Here is a 21,607-nt window from a genome sequence, read left to right on the forward strand (position 1 = left end):
TATGTGAGGGTTTTGGCACCAGATAGATATATGTGAGGGGACGCAGTAAAGAAACTGCCTGCATGACCATCAGCCTCCATGATTCAGGAAGGTTTCTATTGTGGATGACAGGGAGAGTGGGGAGAGGTACAAGGATCAGCCAGAGGCATCAGTCCAGAGCAGAGAAAGAAACAGACTGAATATGGCCAGTAACTGGACATGGCTAGGGCTAAGGAAGGGGAGTGGTAAGAAACAGAGAGAATGAGAGAGAGTTGGAAAATGGGAGAGCTTATGTGGGAGAGAAGATGCAGAATGAGAACAGGTGGGAAGCTTGCCACTATACAGAGAACAAATGAGTGGGAGGGAGGGAGCCTGAGGCAGTAAAACAGCCAGGATGGTAGCATGGACATGGAAATGTGGAGCAGGTGCCAAGGTGTAGAAGGAATCTGGAGGCTGGCCAGCATGGGCTTTGATAGGAAACCACAGGTAGCCATGTTCCTTCTGCCAGGGGTAAAGAAAAGGATTCCTGTTTGGCAGATGGGAACCAGTCTTGCAAGTTCTTGAGGAATGCTGGCTTTTATATAAGTGCCAGCCTCCTATAATCCAGGTTGAGCTGGGCCTAGACTCATTTTGGACAAATCAGTGGGCCTGCCCTTTTTGGGGGGGCAGTTGGGGGGGGGGAGATAGAGTAACATTTGGACCTGGAAGGAGGGTGATATTAGATGTCAGGGGAGAAGAACAAAGGACACAGTGATGATATCTGCTTGATGGAACCTTTTGCCCCCGACCAGTTCTGCCACAGAAAGAGACAACTGGCTGGAGGCCATATCCAGATCAATAGAAGAATATGCCAAGAAAAGGATTACCTTCTGCCCCAGCAGGAGTCTTGATGAGGTATTCTCTCTTTCTGGCCTTGCTTTCAGTTTTTTTTTCTTTTTTTTTAATTAGATATTTTCTTTATTTACATATCATATGATTTCTCCTATCCCAGTTTCCCCTCCCCCCCAAAAAACAAAAACAAAAATCAACAAGAACAAACCCCTGTTGCCTCCCCCCTCCCTTGCTTGCCACCCCGCCCTCTCCCACTTACTGGCCCTGGCATTCCCCTACACTGGGGCACAGAACCTTCGCAGGGCCAAGGGCTTCTCCTCCCATTGATGATCGACTTTGCAATCCTCTACTATACACATGCTGCCAGAGCAATCAATCTCACCATGTGTACTCCTTGGTTGGTGGTTGAGTCCCTGGGAGCTCTGAGGGTACTAGTTAGTTCATATTGTTGTTTGTCCTAAGGGGCTGCAAACCCTTCAGCTCCTTGGGTCCTTTCTCTAACTTCTTCACTGGGGACCCTGTGTTCAGTCCAATGGATGGCCTTGAGCCTCTACTTCTGTATTAGTTGGGTACTGTCAGAGCCTCTCAGGAGACAGCTATATCAGGCTGGATTGTCCTTCCTTTAGTCTCTGCTTCATAGTTAGTCTCTGCAACTCCTTCCGTGGGTATTTTGTCCCCCCTTTTAAGAAGGAATGAAATGTCCACATTTTGGTCTTTCTCCTTCTTGAGTTTCTTGTGGTTTGTGGGTTGTTCTTTGTGTATTCCGAACTTCTGGGCTTTTTTTTTTTTTTTTTTTTTTTTTTTTTTTTTTTTTTTTTTTTTTTTTTTTTTTTTTTTTTTTTTTTTTGCTTCACATTTAACCACACAGAGGTTTAGAAAAGGAACCTGTTTCTCAGAGATGGATGGGAGGAGGCATGTATCCCTCATAGTTTCTCCTAGTTGTAAAACTGAAGTGTAGGAATTTTACTTGGTATGTGTGTGTGTATCCATGGGAATGTGTTGGGCAGTGTCCTGTGTGTCTCTGTATCTCTGTGTTTTTGTATCCGTGTGTCTATGTGTATGTGCCTGTGGGAGTGTGTATGGGGAGTGAGTGTGTGTCTCTGTGTGATGTAGGGATTGATCTCAGGAACTTAGACCTAGTTCTGCCACCAGCTCCATCCCCAGCTTTCACTGTAGGGAGCAGGGATATGCATAGTTAAGGAAGAAGCTGAGCATCCTAGTACCACTAGCATCTTTCACAGATGGTTTTGCAGCAGAGGATTTTGAAGTGTATCTAATGTCAATGTACTGAGGTCTCGAGAAATACGCTAGCCCACTTTCCCTCACACCCCCTTACTGATGCCATCACCATTGTAGAAGCCTACTGAAAAGATGTGGTTCTATCACAGGCAGTGTACACAGAGTAATCAGCCACTCTGCTTCTACAGGACTCAGAAAGGAAAGAAGAAGTTAGCCCTCTCGGGACAAAGGCTCCCATCTGGATCCCTGATACCAGAGCCACCATGTGTATGATTTGCACAAGTGAATTCACCCTGACCTGGAGAAGACACCACTGCAGAGCCTGTGGGAAGGTCAGAGGGCCAGCATCCATCCCTGTCGTGATGTCTGTGGGCTGTGCACAGTGAGGAAGGATTTCCCTCAGAAGTCCCTGTAGTATGCAAACCAGGAAAGACAGTGTTAGTGAAAGCAGAGATGTCGTCTGATCTGTGTTTGGGGTTGGAGTAGGGAGTGTTTTTAGGGCCTCCCTGTCCTCTGCTCTCCACCCACAGTTACAGTACTGCTGCAGTCAAAGAGAATTATATTAAAAAATGGAAACTCAGCCAGGTATGGTGGCACCTGCCTCTAATCACAGCCCTCAGAAAGCTGAAGCAGGAGGATCTCAGTGAGTTCAAGGCCAACCTTTGTCTCTTAAAACACAAACCAAATCCCAGTTCTGTAGACTCATATTTATACTACAGTTTAGCCATCTTCCTATAGACAAGGTCAGTAGGAAGGTCTCTATGAAGCTTTGGCTGACCTTGAACTCACAGAGCTCCACCTGCCTCTTCCTCCTGGCTGCTGGGATCAGAGGTGTGTGCCCTCATGCCTACCCCAGCAAATGAACTTACAAAGAGAAACTTTTACTTTGCCTTACACTTTGGGACTTTAAGCTCAAGACAATTGGCCACTAGTGTTGGGGTTAGGGCAGCATGTCATGGTGAGAGCATGTAGTGGGCAAAGCCACTAACTTGAAAGTGGAAGAAATGTCCCCAGCCTCTCTTTGAAGGTCCAGCACCCTAGTGACCTTTTAAAGTTTCTGCCACCCTCCCAAGTGGGAACTTCAACAACACATAGGTCCTTAGAAGATATTTCCAGTTCAATGTCTTTAGCAGAATGAACACAGTAACAGAGCTCTTTTTGACTGGTATTTTTGCAGGTTGTTATGGCAACAATGCTTAGGGATGCTGAGGGATGATGCTTAGGATCAGGGGTGGTCAGCGAGACTGACAGAAGTTCCTACACACTAGGTGGTGTTCTGAAGGCTTGTGTTAGCACATTATTGTGAAGCAAGCCCTCAGGACCTATGTGTAGCCTCTCAAGTGTGGTCCTGTAAGCTTGCTCACTACATGCCAGAACACCGTGAGATAAGTGAAACTTAGTGATTGTCAAACTGTGTTGAAAAAGGACAGTGCTATAAACTGCACCCTTTTTTTTTTATTTTAATAGCTTGTAATCAGAAGTTTTTCTGAATGAAATAATTTCAATGTGTTTTCAGATTGTGTGCCAAGCTTGCTCATCAAACAAGTGGGGCTTAGATTACCTGAAGGGGCGGCCGGCGAGAGTGTGCGAGCACTGCTTCCAAGAGCTACAGAAATTAGGTAACGTAGAAGTAAACATTTAACCAAACTGTCCAAATGCTCAGATACTTTCAGCCTTCCAAAAGAACCATGTGTGGTGTGCTAGTGTGTGTGTGGGCTTGTCTTAATGCCGATTATGCCCTGACTTGAGTTGTATGGTAATTCCAAGAGAAATTGGACTAAACCTTTTTTTTTTTTTTTTTTTGAGCAATGTGAAATGGTTCTACTAAGAAAGCTAATTATTGAATTATTATTACAGAATGAAATGCTTAACACAGAAGGTAACTTTAACTTGTGAGCTACGTTGAGGTTTCAGTTTACTAAATAATGTTTCATTTATATTCTTTGAGATTCATTTATTTTGATGTGCATGAGTGTTTTGCCTGAATGAGCATCTTAGTATACCATATATAGTGACCACATGCATGTGTGGCACCTTCAGAGGTCAGAAGAGGGTGTTGGATCCCCTGGAACTAGAGTTAAGAATGGTTGTAAGCCTATATGTGGGTGCTGAGAGTCGAACCCGGGTCCTGCCTTAACCACTGAGCCATCTCTCTAGCCCTCGTCTGTCTTTCTTTCTTCCTCCCTTCCTTTCTTTCTTTCTTTTTCTTTTTTTAAGATTTATTTACTTTATGTATGTGAGTACACTGTCGTCTTCAGACACAGCAGAAGAGGGCATCAGATCCCATTACAGATGATTGTGAACCACCATGTGGTTGCTGGGAATTGAACTCAGAGCCTCTGGAAGAGCAGTCAGTGCTCTTAACCGCTGAGCCATCTCTCCAGCCCCCACCGTCTTTCACTTTTGAGATGGTGTTTCCTTTCTTTCTTCCCCTCCACCCACCGGAAGTACAAGGGACCAGACCCAAAGCTTTGCAGGTCTGAAGCAAGTGCTGTTCCCAGATGTTTCTATCTGCAAGGTAATGTAGCATGGAAACTCACTAGCTGGCACTTGGTTAGTGAGTTCTACTTCACTGGATGATTGGGTTTTTATTGATTTATTTATTGAGATGAGTTCTTTGTGTAATCCACATTAGCCTCGAACTCTCAGCCTTCCAAGGATACCTTGAACAACTACAAGGTATTTTCATATCCACCCACTCAGTATCTGCAAGCATCGCTTGCCACAAAGCAAAGTAAACCCAGCTAAGAGGCCTGCCCAAGTCTTTACTTTAAATTTCTGCAATCTATAGGATCTAAATTCTAAAAGCATCCTCCTGCATGTCCATGACACACAGCTTGTTAGGAAAGAGGACTGTCCATGTGACTCAGTAGGTGCCATGCTAGTTTGGAATCCTAGGTTTTACAGGTGAATAGTTAAAGTTTGTGTAGGTTTTTGAAGACACGCAGTGTATTCTTTGTTGGGCATTCCCTTCTTTGTTCTCTGGGTAAACCAATGTGAAGTGGAAACATTCCTCTCTCACCACCCAGCTCTGCTTGGTCACTAGATCTTGTCAATTCCATCTCAAAAACGTCCCACTTGTTCTCTTTGTGTCAACCGTTATACAAGTGACACTGTAATAATACCATGCGGCAAGTTCCTCTTCCTGCATCCTATGAGGAATGTGACACAGTGAAAAGCGTCTGCCTCGTGCGCGCAAGGCTCTCGGCTTTATCCTTAGCACCAGGTACAGCAAAAGCGCTGAACAAAGATGACTGACTTAGAGCCAGGGAGTGTGGCTCACATGTGAAATCCAGCACTGGGGGGACGGGGGTGGGGGAAGAGGTGGGAGGGCTGAAGCAGATAGATTGCCATGAGGACAGCCTGTTCGCATCCTTCCCTGGCCTAAGCAGCATTCCAAATCCCTTGGAGCTACCCCTACCCCATGTTGCTCCAGCTTTATTATTCAAGAAGCAGATGTTCTGGTTCATACATGTCTGCCATTGTCTATATCAACCTCTAAGTCAGTGAGGAAGTTTGTAAGATTGACAGTGTCCTTGTATGTTTCAGAATTAACTGATTTGATTTATGGTTTATTGAGACTCCGTCTTGTGTAGCTCAGGTTGAGGGCGACTTGCTAGGGTAAGTAAGAGTAGACCTTGACCTGCTGGTCCTCTTGCCTCCATCTCTCAAGTGCTGCGTGACAGGCATGGGCCAGGCCCACGCCCCTCTCAAGGAATTGTTACTTTACCTTTTGGTACTGAGGACTTAACATAAGCCATTGGGCACACAAAGCAGGCACTCTGTCACTGAGCTGTGTCCCTAACTCTCTCAAAATCCTAAGGACACAGAAATGTGGTCTTTTCACATGATTTGTAGTTCAAGACGTCTATGTACAATCAACTGAGCTCCCACTCAGTCCTCGCCTTCTGCCTTCGTCTCTCGAGAGCCCTTTTATGGGCATCTTGTGTGTTGCTATGTACTGATTTTAGTAGCGATTCTGAGTGCTTACCCTTGCTTGCCACAATAGCGTACTTGCTCTTTTACAGATCACCAGCTGTCCCCTAGGATTGGGTCTCCTGGAAATCACAAGTCTCCTTCAAGTGCCTTGTCTTCAGTCTTACATAGCATCCCGTCAGGGAGGAAACAGAAGAAAATCCCCGCTGCTCTCAAAGAAGTAAGTGTTTCTGTTAAACCTGATGGGGCTGCATTTCATCAAGAGTCGTACCATTTCCCATGAGGACATCAGTTTTGATCCTCTGGTGGATATGGCGGATGCCTTGGGGTTTTTCTTCATTTTATGACCCCAGTCATTGACAAGATAGCTGCAGAGAATTTTGGGTGCTTAACAGCAGATCGGAGTGCATGCTGATCTCCAGACTCCTTCAGCATCACAAGTACCTGTTCTGCATCCCAGAGTCCATGCTAGCATCCTGGCTCCTCTCATCTCCTTCTCCTCCCTGAGCTCCTCCAGCTCACAGGCTTCCTACAGCCCGGCTGTCCTCACTCTGCCCTGCGCCAGCTGTTCTCAGTCCTCTCTAGCCTGTGCCTTTCTCCCTTCTCCAGCAGATAGCCCTGGCCCTGCCTAGTCTGCTGGCCAAGTTCAGTCTCCTCCTTTCTGTCTCTGCTCTGGACTCTTCCGATTGCCTCTGGCTTCTTTCTCATATCCACAATAAAAACCTTAACCAGATCATGGAGCGGCCATGTTGGCACATTTCTTTACTGCACTCCCTCAAATACAGAGAAAACCCAGTGTTGTTCTGACATGTTGTCATAGTTGTGGCTTTCAGTAGCTTGTGGTTGCAAGTAACTATGCTCTTTATTGTGGTGTTTGTTGTTCTTGAAAGGTAGTCTGGGAACCACTGAACTACATGTAGGACTTGCTTTTCTAGGTATCAGCAAACACAGAAGACTCCACTATGAGTGGCTACCTCTACAGATCCAAAGGCAATAAAAAGCCATGGAAACACTTATGGTTTGTCATCAAAAACAAAGTACTCTATACATACGCTGCAAGCGAGGTAAGAGGGACTCTTAAGAGTGACTTTGGGGTCTTGGTTTAGTGTTATGGGTGGGGCCCTGGGTATGCCCAGCAAGCACTGTTTTAGGCGCCAGGAGATGGAGTTGCTGTTTTATTGCTCTTTGGCTTTTGAGACTCATCTTGGAGCCTGGGTTGGTCTCTAACTTACCATTTAGCCTAGGTTGTCCTCAGACTCATAGTCATCCTCCTGCCTCAACTTCTCCAGTGCTGGGATTACAAGTGTAAGCCACCGTGCCTGGCCTGTTACTAGTACTTTTAATGTGAACAATATTATTCTTGTTTCCTATGAGTTCTTACTCAAGTGTTAGGAGTTTCCCAGAGTACTGAAAAATGCCAGTGCTTTTGTTACCATGGAACTGCTATTTCACACAAAGCAGAGAGTGCCCTCTTTCCAGCCTCTCTCGAGTGTCCTCAGCTTGTACTGATCAGGCATCAGCACAAATAAGATACGCTTTGTCACCAACTCTCCTTAGCTGTCCAGGGGTCCTGCCTTCTTACCTCATGTGACCTCTGTCTCAGCAGCCTATAAAAACCTCCAGGGCAGCTGGGTGTGGTAGCGTATGCCTGCAGTCTGGAAGGGAAAAGCAGGAGTTAAGGTCAGCCTCAGTTACATGGGGAGTCTGAGGCTGCCTTGAGTTACATGAGACTCTGAAAAGGAGGAAGAGAGGAGCAGATATGGTGCAGAGAGAATCCAAGCAGGAGAATTACTGTGAGTTCCAGGTCTGCTTGGGATATAGAGTTGAGACCCTCTATATCCAACCAGCAAGAGTCCCAGAGTTCCTGGGCGGGACCTAGATGAGAGTCACTTACCACTCTAAGTGTGTGTGTTTCCCTCCATCGAATGAAGAATGGTCACCTTCTTTCCTTGGCTACAGTGGAAACCATAATCTAATGGCTATGAGCAGGTTGGGAGCTGGCAGGTAGCGAGTAGGTGGCTCGCTGCTCATTAAGTAAAAATAAGTAGTTGGAAGTACTGAGTTGTGTATGAAATTGAGCTCTACAAATCAAGACCTTTCAAACCTACATTATACCACAGTCTAAAAGCCTGTCTTCCCTTTGTCTGTTTTTAAATTAGGATGTGGCAGCTTTGGAAAGTCAGCCTTTATTAGGATTTACTGTCACTCAAGTCAAAGACGAGAATTCCGAGTCTAAAGTATTTCAGCTATTGCACAAAGGCATGGTGTTCTATGTATTTAAGGCGGACGATGCCCACTCTGCTCAGAGGTAAGTAATGCAGTTCCCTTTTCTACAGGAGCTTTCAAGCTGTTGTTTTAAATGGCATTTTAAAACCACAGAGAACAGCTCAGAATTTAAATCAGAGATCCAAACTGGAAGGATTTAATCTGTTATTCAGATCATTTTAAAACAGAAGACGGGTGGTCCCGTCCATACTGTTTGTCTGCACATGGCCTGGGAGGACACACTTGGCACTCTGCTGAGGGAGGCGGACATGCAAGTGCCAGCCCCCTCCTTCAGAGAGGACACAATTCCCCCATCTAGTTATTCTGTGGACCAGCAGGACTTAAAAACAACTGCTGGCTAGCTTGCTACTCTGCAGGGAAAGTCGGACACACTAGGAGGCTCACAGGCTGTTTCCAGTAGAAGGAAAAACAGTATGTTCAGCGGTCAAGGCTGGCCAGCAACAATCTCAACTTCTCTGGAGACTCTCTGCAGCTGTGTGTCTGTGACGCAAAGGCCCCCTCAGCTCGAAAGCTCAGCTTACCTCCCGTTTGATTTAGTCGGCCTCACAAAGGTGCTTTCAGCAAGGGTTGTTAATGTTTTCTGAGCTTGAGTTAAGTGCTTGGGGATACAAGTATAAGCTCGGAGGGCCATCTTGTAGGCAATAAAGAGCTAACACGCTAGAGTTACATATGTTCCTGAGTACCCACCAGGCATAGGGCTATACTCTGAATGATGCCCCTGCCTCCAGCTGTTTTAGGATAAGCGGCAATGTCTAGCTGTTTCTGTGTGTGTGTGTGTGTGTGTGTGTGTCTGTGTGTGTGTGTCTGTGTGTGTGTCTGTGTCTATGTGTGTGTGTCTGTGTGTGTGTCTGTGTGTGTGTCTGTGTGTGTGTGTCTGTGTGTGTGTCTGTGTGTGTGTCTGTGTCTGTGTGTGTCTGTGTCTGTGTGTGTGTGTCTGTGTGTGTGTGTCTGTGTGTGTGTGTCTGTGTCTGTGTGTGTCTGTGTCTGTGCACCACATGTGTGCTTGGTGGAGGTCAGAAGGGATGATCAGATCCTCTGGTTGTAAGCCACCAGATGGCTGCTGGGAACTGAATCTGGTTCCTTTAGAGCATTTGGTGCTCATAAGTGCTGCACCATCTCTCTTGCCCCTGTGGGACTTCTTAAAAGCATTCTATTGAAGTATAACCTAAGCTGTTTGCACCTAAAATGTGTTGTATTGGAAATCCTGTCCTTGGCATTCGAGCTGAATGTGTTATGAGCTACTCTTAGGTTTAGTGATTTCAGATGTTCATAGCACTCTAGTCCTTCTTCTATAATCAGTTACTGTATAAAGTCATTTGTTAGTAAGTGTGGGGGTGGAGTAGGGTCCAGGAGTTCAGAGAGCAAATGGGCCCAGCCTAAAGGTCTCCTCAGTAGCTGCAGCTGTGTGCTACCAGATGAGGCTTTTAGACTGAAGGATTTCTGATGACTTCTGTGAGATTTTGGAAAGCTTTTTATGTTGTATGTAAATTTTTGATCTTAAACTAGACTAAATGCCAGATCAGTTTCCTTTCATTGAGAAATATGGAACAAGTTTGGTTTAAGGGATATACAAGAGAGAATTTTGGTTGGTAGAGTTAAGGGGAAAAACAACACTATAGCTAGTTTCCAAAACTAACTGAGTCAGGACATTTGAGAGAGAGGAAAGGCGTTGAAATAAGGGCTTTTGTTGACAAACCTCTTCCATCGCCAAGTAAACACACACACACACACACACACACACACACACACACACACGTACGTACACTCACGGGGGGGGGGGGGGGAGGGAGAGAGAGAGGGAGAGAGAGACAGGCTTGACATTTCTTGATTGTTTGTCTGCATCCATATAGTGTCAGTGTGGGGTGAGAGGGATAGTCTTCAGGAGCAAGTTCCCACCTTCCATCAGGTTGGTCCCAGGGACTAAACTCAGGCTGTCATGCTTGGTGGCAAGCACCTTTACCTACTGTGCCTCCTCACTCATTCTAGGACAAGTTAGAACATTCACATGTGAGGTAGTGATGCCACAAAGAACGCACTCTCCAGGCAAAACCGTTGGATCAAGTTACCAAATAAAGGGTAGCTAGCACCCTGTATGTAAGAACTCCAGTGGAGGGGAGACCTTAGTGTCACACGGCTGAATTCGCAGGCCTAACTGATGTCTCTCATCACCAGGTGGATAGACGCATTTCAGGAGGGCACAGTATTGTAGCAGCACGGGCTGCATTTCCTCTGAGGTTCCAACAAGGTGGAGGTTCAGCAGAATGGATTAAAAGCTACTCAAAAGCCATGTATAAACGAACATCGCCAAGACAAATCCACCCACAGTCGTTATGATATAGATTGTTTTGTTAGATATATACAGTTCCTAATGTATGTTATTTATTAAAATGTTAATGTTTACTTGCTGGTCAGAATTGTTTCTGAGACTCACACTGAATCCTAATGTACTGTTTAGAGACTGGGAACTTACTGTAATACTGTATTCTGTATACTGTTGATGATGTGCCGTCCACGCTGTTGTCTCTGCCTTACATCATGACACTTTCACTGTGGGTAAATCTTTATAAGTAAAGCACACACATTAAGCATAAATTTCCATTCAGTGTTTTGTTTAGAAGTTGCAATTTTAAAATTGCTGATGAAAATGAGTATTTTTGAGTCACTAAACTTAGGTGGAATTTTTTATATTGCAGTAGAGATGCACATTGCCAGCTTCTACCTCAGTAACTGTGAAATGAAATCCCAGCAGAGTCAGTACTGATAACATTTTCCACAGCCCCCCAAACTCCCATACCCCATATGATCTTCCCAGTTGCTAGGCTGGCCTAGAACTAACTGTGTAGCTTAGGCAAAGCTTGAGCTGCAACATTCCCACCTCGACCTCTGAGCAACTGGAGTCCCAGGCCTGTACCACCATGCCCAGTCTTTATTTAAAACTGCCAGAGCAGTGTCAATGTGATGTTTCTCTTCGTTTTCTGAAACAGAAGCCCATGCTGGAACCCAGGCTGGCCTGGAACTTGTGTAACCCATGCTAGCCTGTGACTCATGGCTTCTCAACTGCTAGGATTACATGTATGTACCACCAAGCTCAGTGATTAATGTTTTAAGAAACAGAATATGGCAGGTAACAGGTTACCTAATACCCTCTATTATTCTTAAGAGTTTTGAGGCAAGTCAGTGGTTGTATTTATATCTAAAAGGATGTCACATTTTCTATAACATGTATTTTACAAGTGATCAGAAACCACTATTTTTTTTTTAAGGAAATTTTATGCTACTTTGATTTGTTCCCCTTGACGTTTAAAGTGTTGTCATTGTCCTCCTCTTCTTCCTCCTCCTCCTCTTCCTCCTCTCCTTCCCCTTCTCCCTCCTCTTCTTCATCCTCCTCTTCCTCCCCCTCTTCTTCCTCCTCCTCTTTCTCCTCTTCCTCCTTTTATTCTTCCTCCTCCTCTTCTTCCCTCTCTTCTCCATGCCCCGACATCCCCCGCCCCATTGTTCTTTGCCCCTTTTAAGACACCCAGGCTAACCTGATGCTCACCACCCTGCCTCAGCTCCCATATCCTAGGAATTTAGATCTGTGCTGCCACATGGATCTTATCAGTCAGTGTCCCTCAATAGGAAAGGTTCATGTTCTTAATTCTGGCGTACTTATCGTTTAACCTGCAAACCCTCTTGCACGTAAAGTTGTTGCTTAGCAGCAGGAGAATGAAGTTATGCTTAAAATTGCATCAGTGTTTAAATATTTTGCCGACTGAGCTTAAACTATCAGCTAAAAGGCAATGTTATCCATAAAATATCCTATGAAAGGCTGCAAGAATTTCCTGCTTCTTTATATATGGTTTTTAGTGTGATGTCAGCAGTAGAGAAGTATATTCAGAATACTATGTTTTCATCCTGAACACCTTCATGAGGCCTTTTGGATGCCATTTGCTGCAGATAAAGCAGACCTAGAGGTAGCAGGTCCAGTTTTTCTTGGATGTCTCTGGCCATGGCGTAATTTGAAGCCCTGTACAATTTCACAGAATGCTATCAGATCGTGACCCCTCCCCTAAGACATTCTAAATGTGGAGTAAGTTTGTGTTCCCTGTCCCCTGATCCCTTCATAACTTACTAAAGACTGTCAACCGTACATTTACCTGGCTTATTCAATGGCATTTTATAAGAATATATTTAAAATTTGCCATGAAGCTACTTTTAAAAATATTTCTGAGCCCAGGGTCTCTATGCAGACCCTCTACCCCTGAGACATTCCCCAGCAGTGTCCCCAGAGTGCTCTTAGTTTGCAGCAGCTAAAACAGAAGATGACCCCCACCCCAGATTCCCTAGAGAATGAATGAAAAGGACATTTGTGACATTATCCCACGTTTCTGAACCTCTTTCATTTTTGATGTAACCTGTATTGATCAGTGGTTTTCTCTGACAGCCCATGTTTTCTGCAGTAAGAGGCTTGACTCTTTAAGTATTTACTGACCTTTTTTTTTTTTTTTTTTTTTTTTATAAAAGCGATGTCAGACAACCCCACTTTGATTTATAACACAGCACTGAGGAAAACAACTCAGAAGTATGTTTTTGTTAGCCAGATACATAGTAGGCTGTGGGGGAAGCCTCCTATTTGAGAACCTAATGCAATTATCACTATATGGGGCTATGCCTTAAACTCCCTTCCATTGTGCTCATTGTAGTCAAAATGCTGGCATGTCCAGAAGTAAGGCCTACCTCACTGTACTCCACGATCCTTAAGGATAGATACTATGTTTATTCTATGCATTTCTCCTGGATCTTCGCAGCTATAATTGAATACATTGAAGACAGCTTTTCCCAGGGGTTTTGCCTTGGGTAAGACTTCCACTGTTTTTCCCAAGACAGCTCCTGCTACCACTGACGTTGACTCCAAAGCCCTCTGATCCACTCTCCTCACCTTCCTGCAAGCCCACATTCAAGGCAAGACTAGCGCCCAGCTTTCTCCCCGTTCAAGTCTGTACTCTTCAGGACACCACGTGGACCTCTGGAATCTGACTCTGAGTCTATCTTGTCCTTCCCATCTTCATTTTTCTGCTCTTACATCCCTTATGGGTGCTATAGCTTTCCCTCTGAGCCATAGTGGCCCACACTCGCCCACTATGTAGGAGGCCCTATGTACTGCAGAACTCTGATTTAATCCCTATTCCTGTGAGCTTCAGTGGCATTCCCAGCCGTTTGGTATGCTTTGGCCTTTCTCATGTCAATCAACCCAGCTCTGCCCTTTGCTGTGTGACACTTGCCAGTGATGGGGTCCTATTCTCCTGTCCTTTAGACTATTTGTCCTCTCTTTCCTGGTTTCTGTAATCATCAGCTCATAAACACTCTCATCATTCCTGCTGTGTTTTGTTCTTGAAAACACTTTACCTTGTTCACTGGAGGTGGCCTACATCCGACAAGGATGTCTTACATGCCGTGAATAAGTGTTTGCTTGTTGAGTCAAATACCTTCTGTGGGTCCCTAAAGAGTATCCTTGGTACACATACTCTGGAGCATACGCCACTTTTAATGTTATTTTCTAAATGAAAATCTATGGTGTTTCCCCTTATAGGAAAAGTTAGTTACTATGGGGAAGGATTTTAAGCAAGGAAGCAGGTTTATTTATCACACAGCAAAGACAGCAGTGTTTCTAATGGGAATTTGCCTGCTAGAAAAAAGAAGTTAAAGGTGGTAAGAGCTTTTAAAAGACTAAATATCAAAATATTGTTTTTTCCTTTGAGCTGAGGAGTGAAGGGATCCAATTTTCCCCTTTTGTGGAGTTATTTTCTGCATGTAAGAACCAATTTCAGAAATTAATCATTTTAATGTTTTTCTCAAAACATTTTTTTTTACAGAAAGTGATAATGGTTTGTATCTTACTGTTCATAAGCAGATCAATTATAAATAAGAATAGCATTGTAAATAATGTTAATATGTATTATAATTCACACAAAATAAATGTCCTGTAATATCTACTGCTGGTGCGAAGTCTTTTTACTAGAGGTTTTAGTTTGTCCTCATTCTTTGATACTGTGTAGTCCAAGGTGGCCTTCAGTGTTCAGACTTTCCACATCAGCCTCCTTAGTAACTGGGTTTGTAGGTATGTGCTGCCCAGCCCCACTTTGACAAAGTCTTCTAAGCCATACCTTTAAGATGAACCTTACTGGCCCCCCTTTTCTAGAGCGTGACCAAGAGAGACAGGTCACCTAGAGCAATCCTTTAGAGCAGCTTCTGTTTCTAAGACTGATTTATTCATATAGTTGCTTTGAGATAGGGTCTCACCCTGTAGTCCAGGCACACCAAATACTCACAACAACCTTCCTGCCAAGTACTAGCATCACAAGCAGGAGCCACTGTGTCCAGGTTTCAATAAGTCAACTTCTTGTGACTTAAGTTCATGAACTGGAGGTGAGTGGTAACCATGGTAACCCCAGCATCCCTTTGGAGAATAAAGAGAACGTTGTGAGCATACTTTTCCCTCGAATCTAGTGTGCTTTCATCGTGTTCACCTTTGGGACCAGCTTGAGGTTATTGGAAAGGCTGCATTATGGGCATCTGAGCAATGCTAAAAGGCAGAGGTAGACTAAGAGGTAGAGAACTGAGCATGAATCAGTTCCAAATGGTAGGGAAGGTTGCAAGTTCTTTTTCTATGTCTAAATACTTAATTCCAGAGAGAAACAGTAATATTTTCTTAGAGATGCAGCCCAGGCTAGCTTCAAACTGACTGAGCTCCTGTTTCTCCATCCTTGCTTCTCAAGGGCTAAGATTATAGGCATGAGGCAGCAGGAACATAAGGGACAATTATTTAACCTAGCACAAGAAAGTTTTGGTTTCCCTGCACTCCCAGCTTAGGTTTCTGCCCTGAATCTGGCTGCTTTTCTACAGAGTTTATCTCGATGCAGAGGAAACTTCCAGATCACGTCAAAGTCTGAACCATATAGTACCTAAAGTACAGACCAGAGTTTCCTGCCACAGGTGACCACTGTCAGAATGTAATGTTCTACTCGTGACCTTTCAATTTGCAGATCTTTATTGACCAACAGGAATTGTCAACTATCTGGGGACACATCGTCTAGCAAAATGGACAATAAGTAGCCCTTAGGAACATAAGGTACACAGTAGTAGTTGTGTTCTTGCTCTTTGATAAAGACAGTCAGGTAAAGTTTGACACGATTTTGCCTCAGTCTGTTCTCACATTGCTGGGAAGTTCTCTGTGATTGGGTTCTAGGCAGACTGTGTTATAGCTCTGCTCAGGCAGGGGGAAGGTTCCCCAAATCATGATGTTAGAGCTCTTCTGGAAAAGTTAACCTGGCCCACTGTGAGCCAAGGAATACCACAAAGTCACATCCACGCCACACAACAAACCTCACACGAGATTTACTGGGAGGGAAAAACCCAGGAGGGTGGCTGCCTGTTCAAGAAGCTTATGGGAACTGAGCAGAAAATGGGCTTGATATAGGGTTTCTTGGGGTGTGGAGTTTTCCAGGGTGGCCTGCAATAGGAGGATTATGTGGCACAAGCTGAGGATTGGTGGGATTCTGTGATCAGATTCTGGGACAAGGTCTTGGGCTTGGGTCAAGTCAGGGTCAGGGTGTTCTTTCCTGGGCCCTACACAGACTCCTTAGCACTGGTGAACTAATCTAAGAGAGTGCCCATAACAAAGTCCAGTTTTGCAGACATTAAAGACATCTATCCCAGACCAATTAGGTTGTTTATTATTTCTCAAATTAAAACTTCCTTTAAGGGGCAAGAGAGATGACTCAGCTGTTAAAGAGCATTGGCTGCTCTTATAAGAGGACCCAAGTTCAATTTTGAGCACCTACGTGGCCACTCAAAACCATCTGTAAGATCTAGAGGATCTGATGGCCTCCAACTGGACCAGGCACACTTGTGGTGTACCAGGCATCCAGGCATATAGGCAGGTAAAACACTCAAATAAATGAATTAAAAAAAAAAAAAAAAAAAAAAAAAAAACCTACAGCACTGGAGAGGGAAGCAGGAGGATTACTAGTTAAAAGACCAGTCCGGGCTCCGACAGGCCTGGTTTCAAAAGACTTGTCCTTTTTTTCCCCCTTCCTCCCTCCCTCCCTCCTTCCTTCCTTTCCTTCCTTTCAAGAGTTTTAGTATAGGGTGTTCGGTCTAAACACAAGTTTGTGCACAGAAGAGGGCACCAAATCCAATGGAACTGAAGTTACAGAAGATGATCACAGGCCAGGTGGGGGGGCTAGGAATCAAACCGAGTTCTCTGGAGGAGCCACGAGTACTCTTAACCATTGAGCCATCTCTCCAGCCCTCGGTCGTCCTTGGTTTCTAATTCCGTGTGTTTGGGTGTGTACACTCGGGTGCACGTGCCCGCCGAGGCCTGGCACCAGAGTTGCAGGTATTGGAAGAACTTGTTATCATCCTCACAGGGCATCGGGTGGACATGCAGCTGCAGCGGCGGTCTCCCTCCACACCTGCAGGGGGCAATCGACTTCCAGAACCGCCGCTGGACTCCGGGGCCCTCGGCTTCGCCCAGGGAACGTCACCACTGCCGGCCGCTTCTCCAGCACGCTAATGCGCAGGCGCCAAGAGCACCGCGCACCGCCAAGCCGAGGGTGGGGTCACGAACTCTGACCCCCACCCCCAAATCCACAAACTCAGAAAGCTCCCCCGTCCCCTCGGCCTCGGGTCCCCTCGCCTCTGCTCTCTCCAGCCCAGCGGCCGCCGCGGCGGGAGGGGTAAGTCGGGTGCGGGGCGGCCCAACCGCCGAGCGTCGTGGCCCGAGCGCCCGCGTCCCCGGTAGTCCCAGCTCCCGAATGCCGGAGTGCCTGGGCGCTAGCGGACTGCCCTAAGCCATGGGAGGCCGGGCCGGGCCGGTGACCTTTCACCCACAGGGAATGCTTCCGTCTCGGCGCCGCTTCCCCCGCCCCGGGGCTGCGCGCGTGGTGGGTGCAGGGCAGGGAGCTGCGGGGCGCGGGACCGGAGGGGCCCTGTACCCCGGGGCTACGGGATGACGCCTCCTCCAGCTCAGGATTCTGCTTGTGTGGAGAGGTCCTGCGGCAGTACTCTGAGGCTGTATCTTTGAGGGAAGGTGGCCTAGGGCTATCTCTTGCACTGGCCACATCAAAGCTTCCATGTAGTTCTTTTGTTAGGAGCCCTGCCTCCAATTTCTGTAGATAACATCTCTTGATGTGCAGATGTCCCCTACCCAGGAGTTAAGCAGGCCAGCCTAAGCTGGAAAGGACAAGCAAAACAGACTTGAAGTTAAAAGCCCGTTTAGGGCTTTTTCCACCACTTGGAAGTTGTTAGTATGTCCTTAGACTTCTAGAGGGAGGGGTTTTTCTTTGTTTTTTAAAGCAGTGTCTGCTTGTTCTACCCGATTGAGTGATTGTCTTTAAACTATGTGTCTACTTTGGTAAATTTGGAAAGAGATTATCGATCTGTTCTAACCAAACAGCAAACAGGAAAAAGGAAATCGTTTGGGGAGGGTGGCTTGGGAGTTGTAGTTTGGGGGACAGAAATTCAAGGACATTGGAGAAGATTCCAGGAAGGTGAGAAAAGTGGGAGTTTATTGTGGACCATTTAATGCTGAGAAAGAACAGAGAGGCTGGATGACCTGTAGGAAGGAGACTGGCTGGTGACGCATGCATATAATCCCAGTACTCGGGAGGCTAAAGCAGCAAAGGTCACCTGGAGTTCTCGGCTAGACAGGCTTGAAAACTATGTATCCAAACTCCAGAAGACGTGTAGAAGATAAAGGAAAGGTACTATGTCCTTTGTAGCAATACGTCCAGTAACCTTTCGGTGTGCATCTTGAACTTTTGAATACAATGTAATTTTTCCAGTTGTGGTGTTCCAAAGACTTATAGTCAAAGGGTGGCAGTAACCAAACTTCCTGTTTCCAGGTTAGAGCTTCTGTACTGTTCCCATTAGAGCCTCCTAACTCTGGTTTCAAAAGCTGTTTTAATATTGCTTCCACTGTCATCAAGGAAGATACTTGATACTCGGATCCACTACAAACAAAACATATGGCGACCATAAACCTAACTGATTTCATCATTCTCTGTTAACACTTTGAGTTGAAAGGTTTTGAAGGGGACCATACAAGGCAACAAAGCCTAAAAATCTATTGTGGGTGTGGTGAAGTATGTCATTCCAACCCAGTGATAGCAAAGACAAACATCATACAATAAGTAGTACTATAAGATCCTCTGTATAGCTGTGGGTGCGCACATACACACACACAACCTTTAAAAAAACATCTCTAGAAAAAAAAATAGACCTCTGTTCAAACGTTTTAAGAATTAACAGAAGCTATAGAAGTCTGTCCTTAAATCCCAGCTAACTCTTTCTGTACACTGTATACAGTGGTCGTACAGAAATAGTGGGTAGAATGGAATTTGAGCTGGGTCTCAGAGGTCAGGTAAAACAAGTGTGGTAGGAAATGGTGTATGCTGCAGAAGCAGGGTTTGTGTTTAGCATGATAAACTGCTAATGGTTTACCTCTGGGATTCCCTAAGTATGGAATTCCTTGGACTGACTGTGTGCTTTGTAAACCTTGATATTTAGCATATAGCATAAAGTATAAAGTATATATTCCTTTATATAGTATAAAGGAATATGAACTGTGACTTTCTGGGGAGGGTTATCTCCATCAGGTTTTCAGAAAAAAAAAAAATGATTTGTGTGTATGAGTGTTTTGCCTGCATGTATTTCAGTATACCACAAGGGTACTGTATTCCCGGGGGCCAGTAGAGGGTTTCAGACCCCAGAACTGGAGGTACAGGGGTAGAGGGCCACGATATGGGTGGAGGAATGGAATTTAGGCTCTTAGCCTTTGAGCCATCTTTCCGGCCTAAGGAGGTTATTTTCAATTAAAAGTCATCTCTACTGTAAACATCTCCAAAGCACCCGTTTTCACCCTGCTTTTCCATGTTAGCTATTTTGTTTAGTAAGACTTTCAATTTTATCTTTTCACATAAATATATTCCAGTTACTTCCTTGAAGCAACACATTTAAATCATTGGATATTTCAAAAACTAGCCAACAAATAACAGTTTTGAGAGCCATAAATCATTATGAGGAAAAAAAAAAAACCTAACCAAATCGGGTTTCTGTCCCACCAAGATACAATGTCATCTTTCAATTTCAGTAGCCTTCCAACTCAAGTGTCTTGAAAGCCACCTCTGCATGCTGGGGGGCTCTGGAAGCTGAGTCTGTTTGCTGGGGTAGGAAAACAGAGTGAAGAGAATGGCTTTTTGATGAATAATCCTGCCAAGCACAACTCACTTGAGACTTTCTGGCCATAGGTGACTCCTGATGGAGTGAAAGGACATTTGTTTCTTGCAAACTTTAAATTCTGTCACAGGCCAGCATACTCTTGTACAATTTCTCCATCAACTTCTATGCAGGATCTTTAAGGAGACCTTTTTAGCTGTGAACTTTCATTTGTTTAAAAAAAACCAAAAAACAAAAATCCCCTGATGTTAAGATTAATATCTTCCCAGCTTGTTGCCCCCCTCCCCCACAGGGCAGCAAAGCAACTTTTCAGATCTGCTTCCTCCCTACACATATCTTTAAAGCAACAGCTATACTGTAATAGAAATACTGGCTGTGGCATCTCGATGAATTACTTCCCTTCAACCTGCTAAGAAAGTGATGGAACTAGTCGCATTAGTTCTGGAAATTCTGTCGGAGGGAGCTCCCTTTTAATAAGGAAACCTTAAGAATTCCATCGCTAGCCTTGGTTCTCTTAGCAGGACCTGCTGATTGACTCCCCTCTTCCGTGAGCCACTGCTAACATTTTAATGGTAACCCATATACCCACTGTATGTGTACACACCCACAGGTTTTGCAGTTAGATGGGAATCTTTGTAGGATACCAATAAATGCTTTTCACTGATGGTAACAACTGTCCAGGCTTTGTCTCCCCTTGTGTTGGACAGTTTCAAGAGTTTTAAGAATATTTATGAAATATTCTTTTGGTGTATTGCAGTGTGTTGCATACTTATTATTACGGTGTAATTCAGCTGCTTTCATGCTCTCTGTAGCCAAGGCCTCATTAAAAATCAAGCCAAAAAAACCCAAAAATCCAAAAACAAACAAAAAAATCAAGCCAAGGGATTTTTATGATTTATTTATTTATTTATTTTCCCATCATCATGATTATTAGAAATAAATCTATATTACAAAGATGATTTGACTTAATTTTTTTCTTATCACTTTGGGTGTTCGACAACCTGGCTGGGAAGAGTCAGACAATTATCCATTAACATTTTCCATTGGAGGGTATTTGATCACATTGTGAACCCTGCCAGAGATTGTGTTATTTACTAGAAAAACCTGATTTTTAGTTGAGGTGTGGCTCAGTCTTAGCATGCATGCCTTTAATTCAAGAGCTTTCTGCTTGAATATTATAAACAGGGTTAAATAAATTCAACCATAGGTCTAGAGGTGGAGCAAGCAACCAGTTTACAGGAAGTGAACATAGGATTATTAAGCAAAAACCAGAGTAAGAGGGAGTCAGGAGGACAAATAGACATACAGGAAGTAGAAGGGAGAGACATTCAGTTGAAAGGAGGGTTTTTTTGAGACAGCTTGAGAGAGGGGCATTGCTCCTGGGACGTCGGCTGAGGGGGAAGGTCAGCTGGGTGCTTTCTCTGCCTCTCTGATCTAGCAGGCTTTCACCCCAGCTTCTGGCTTCTGAGTCTTCATTGGTAAAATCAAATGATTGAGATTTTGTTTAAAAAACAATAATCCATAACTTAAACAAACAAACAAACAAAAAACAGTGTTGTCCTAAAATACAAGTAAATATTGCTTATAATTCTTAAAATAAGTGCTAGCTTTAGTTTATGAAATTACATTTGTGGTTAAATTTTTCAAATGTCATTTATAGCTGGGCAGTGCTGGCACATGCCTTTAATCCCAGCATTTGGAGCCAGAGGCAGGTGGATCTCTGAGTTTGAAGCCAGCCTGGTCTACAAAGCAAGTTCCAGAATGGCCAGGGTGACAGAGAGAAACTCTGACTCTAAAAATCAAAATAAATAAATTAAGAAATAAAATAAAGTGCACACACAGCAGTGATGGTTGGGGGATGTTGTTCCAGGGCTTTCGTCTTGCTGCAGTTGAACATTCAGCTCCTGGAAAAGGACAGAGCAGCAATTCTTAGAGACCACGCTCAGCAAGCACAAGGCCTGCAGAGCTTCGAGGCAGACAGGTCCCAGCACTGAGCAGGGAGTGGGCACATTCCTACCCCTGAAGCAGCCGCTTCTGCAGCCAATCCCCACTAGCAAAGGAAGCATAGGGCTTCTCCAGTGGAGTCTCACCTCAGAGCAGTGCCCTGCCCAACACAGCA

At 44.7% G+C, this 21,607-nt stretch overlaps 2 protein-coding genes across 5 annotated transcripts in view; both read left to right on the forward strand.

Moving 5' to 3' along the window:
• The window catches only part of Fgd6 (FYVE, RhoGEF and PH domain containing 6), a 120,125-nt gene extending 105,882 nt beyond the window's left edge, over positions 1-14,243 (forward strand). For 3 of the 4 annotated variants that reach the window (XM_031349437.1, XM_031349438.1, XM_031349439.1), the window contains exons 15-21: positions 771-873; positions 2,238-2,381; positions 3,566-3,668; positions 6,078-6,205; positions 6,921-7,049; positions 8,145-8,293; positions 10,444-14,243. In XM_031349437.1, the coding sequence (XP_031205297.1) occupies positions 771-873; positions 2,238-2,381; positions 3,566-3,668; positions 6,078-6,205; positions 6,921-7,049; positions 8,145-8,293; positions 10,444-10,480 (793 nt within the window). In that variant the 3' untranslated portion in view covers positions 10,481-14,243. Of the gene's footprint in view, positions 1-770; positions 874-2,237; positions 2,382-3,565; positions 3,669-6,077; positions 6,206-6,920; positions 7,050-8,144; positions 8,294-10,443 lie in introns of those variants that run through there. The other variant, XR_004112761.1, reaches the window with a different exon arrangement.
• A 2,407-nt stretch (positions 14,244-16,650) lies between these two features.
• Positions 16,651-21,607, forward strand: part of Nr2c1 (nuclear receptor subfamily 2 group C member 1) — a 56,764-nt gene continuing 51,807 nt past the window's right edge. Inside the window, exon 1 of the mRNA XM_031349132.1 lies at positions 16,651-16,988. The gene's annotated coding sequence lies outside the window, so the exon portion shown is untranslated. The remainder of the gene's footprint in view (positions 16,989-21,607) is intronic.

Source organism: Mastomys coucha, unplaced genomic scaffold, assembly GCF_008632895.1.
Source record: "Mastomys coucha isolate ucsf_1 unplaced genomic scaffold, UCSF_Mcou_1 pScaffold4, whole genome shotgun sequence".
NCBI lineage: Eukaryota > Metazoa > Chordata > Mammalia > Rodentia > Muridae > Mastomys > Mastomys coucha.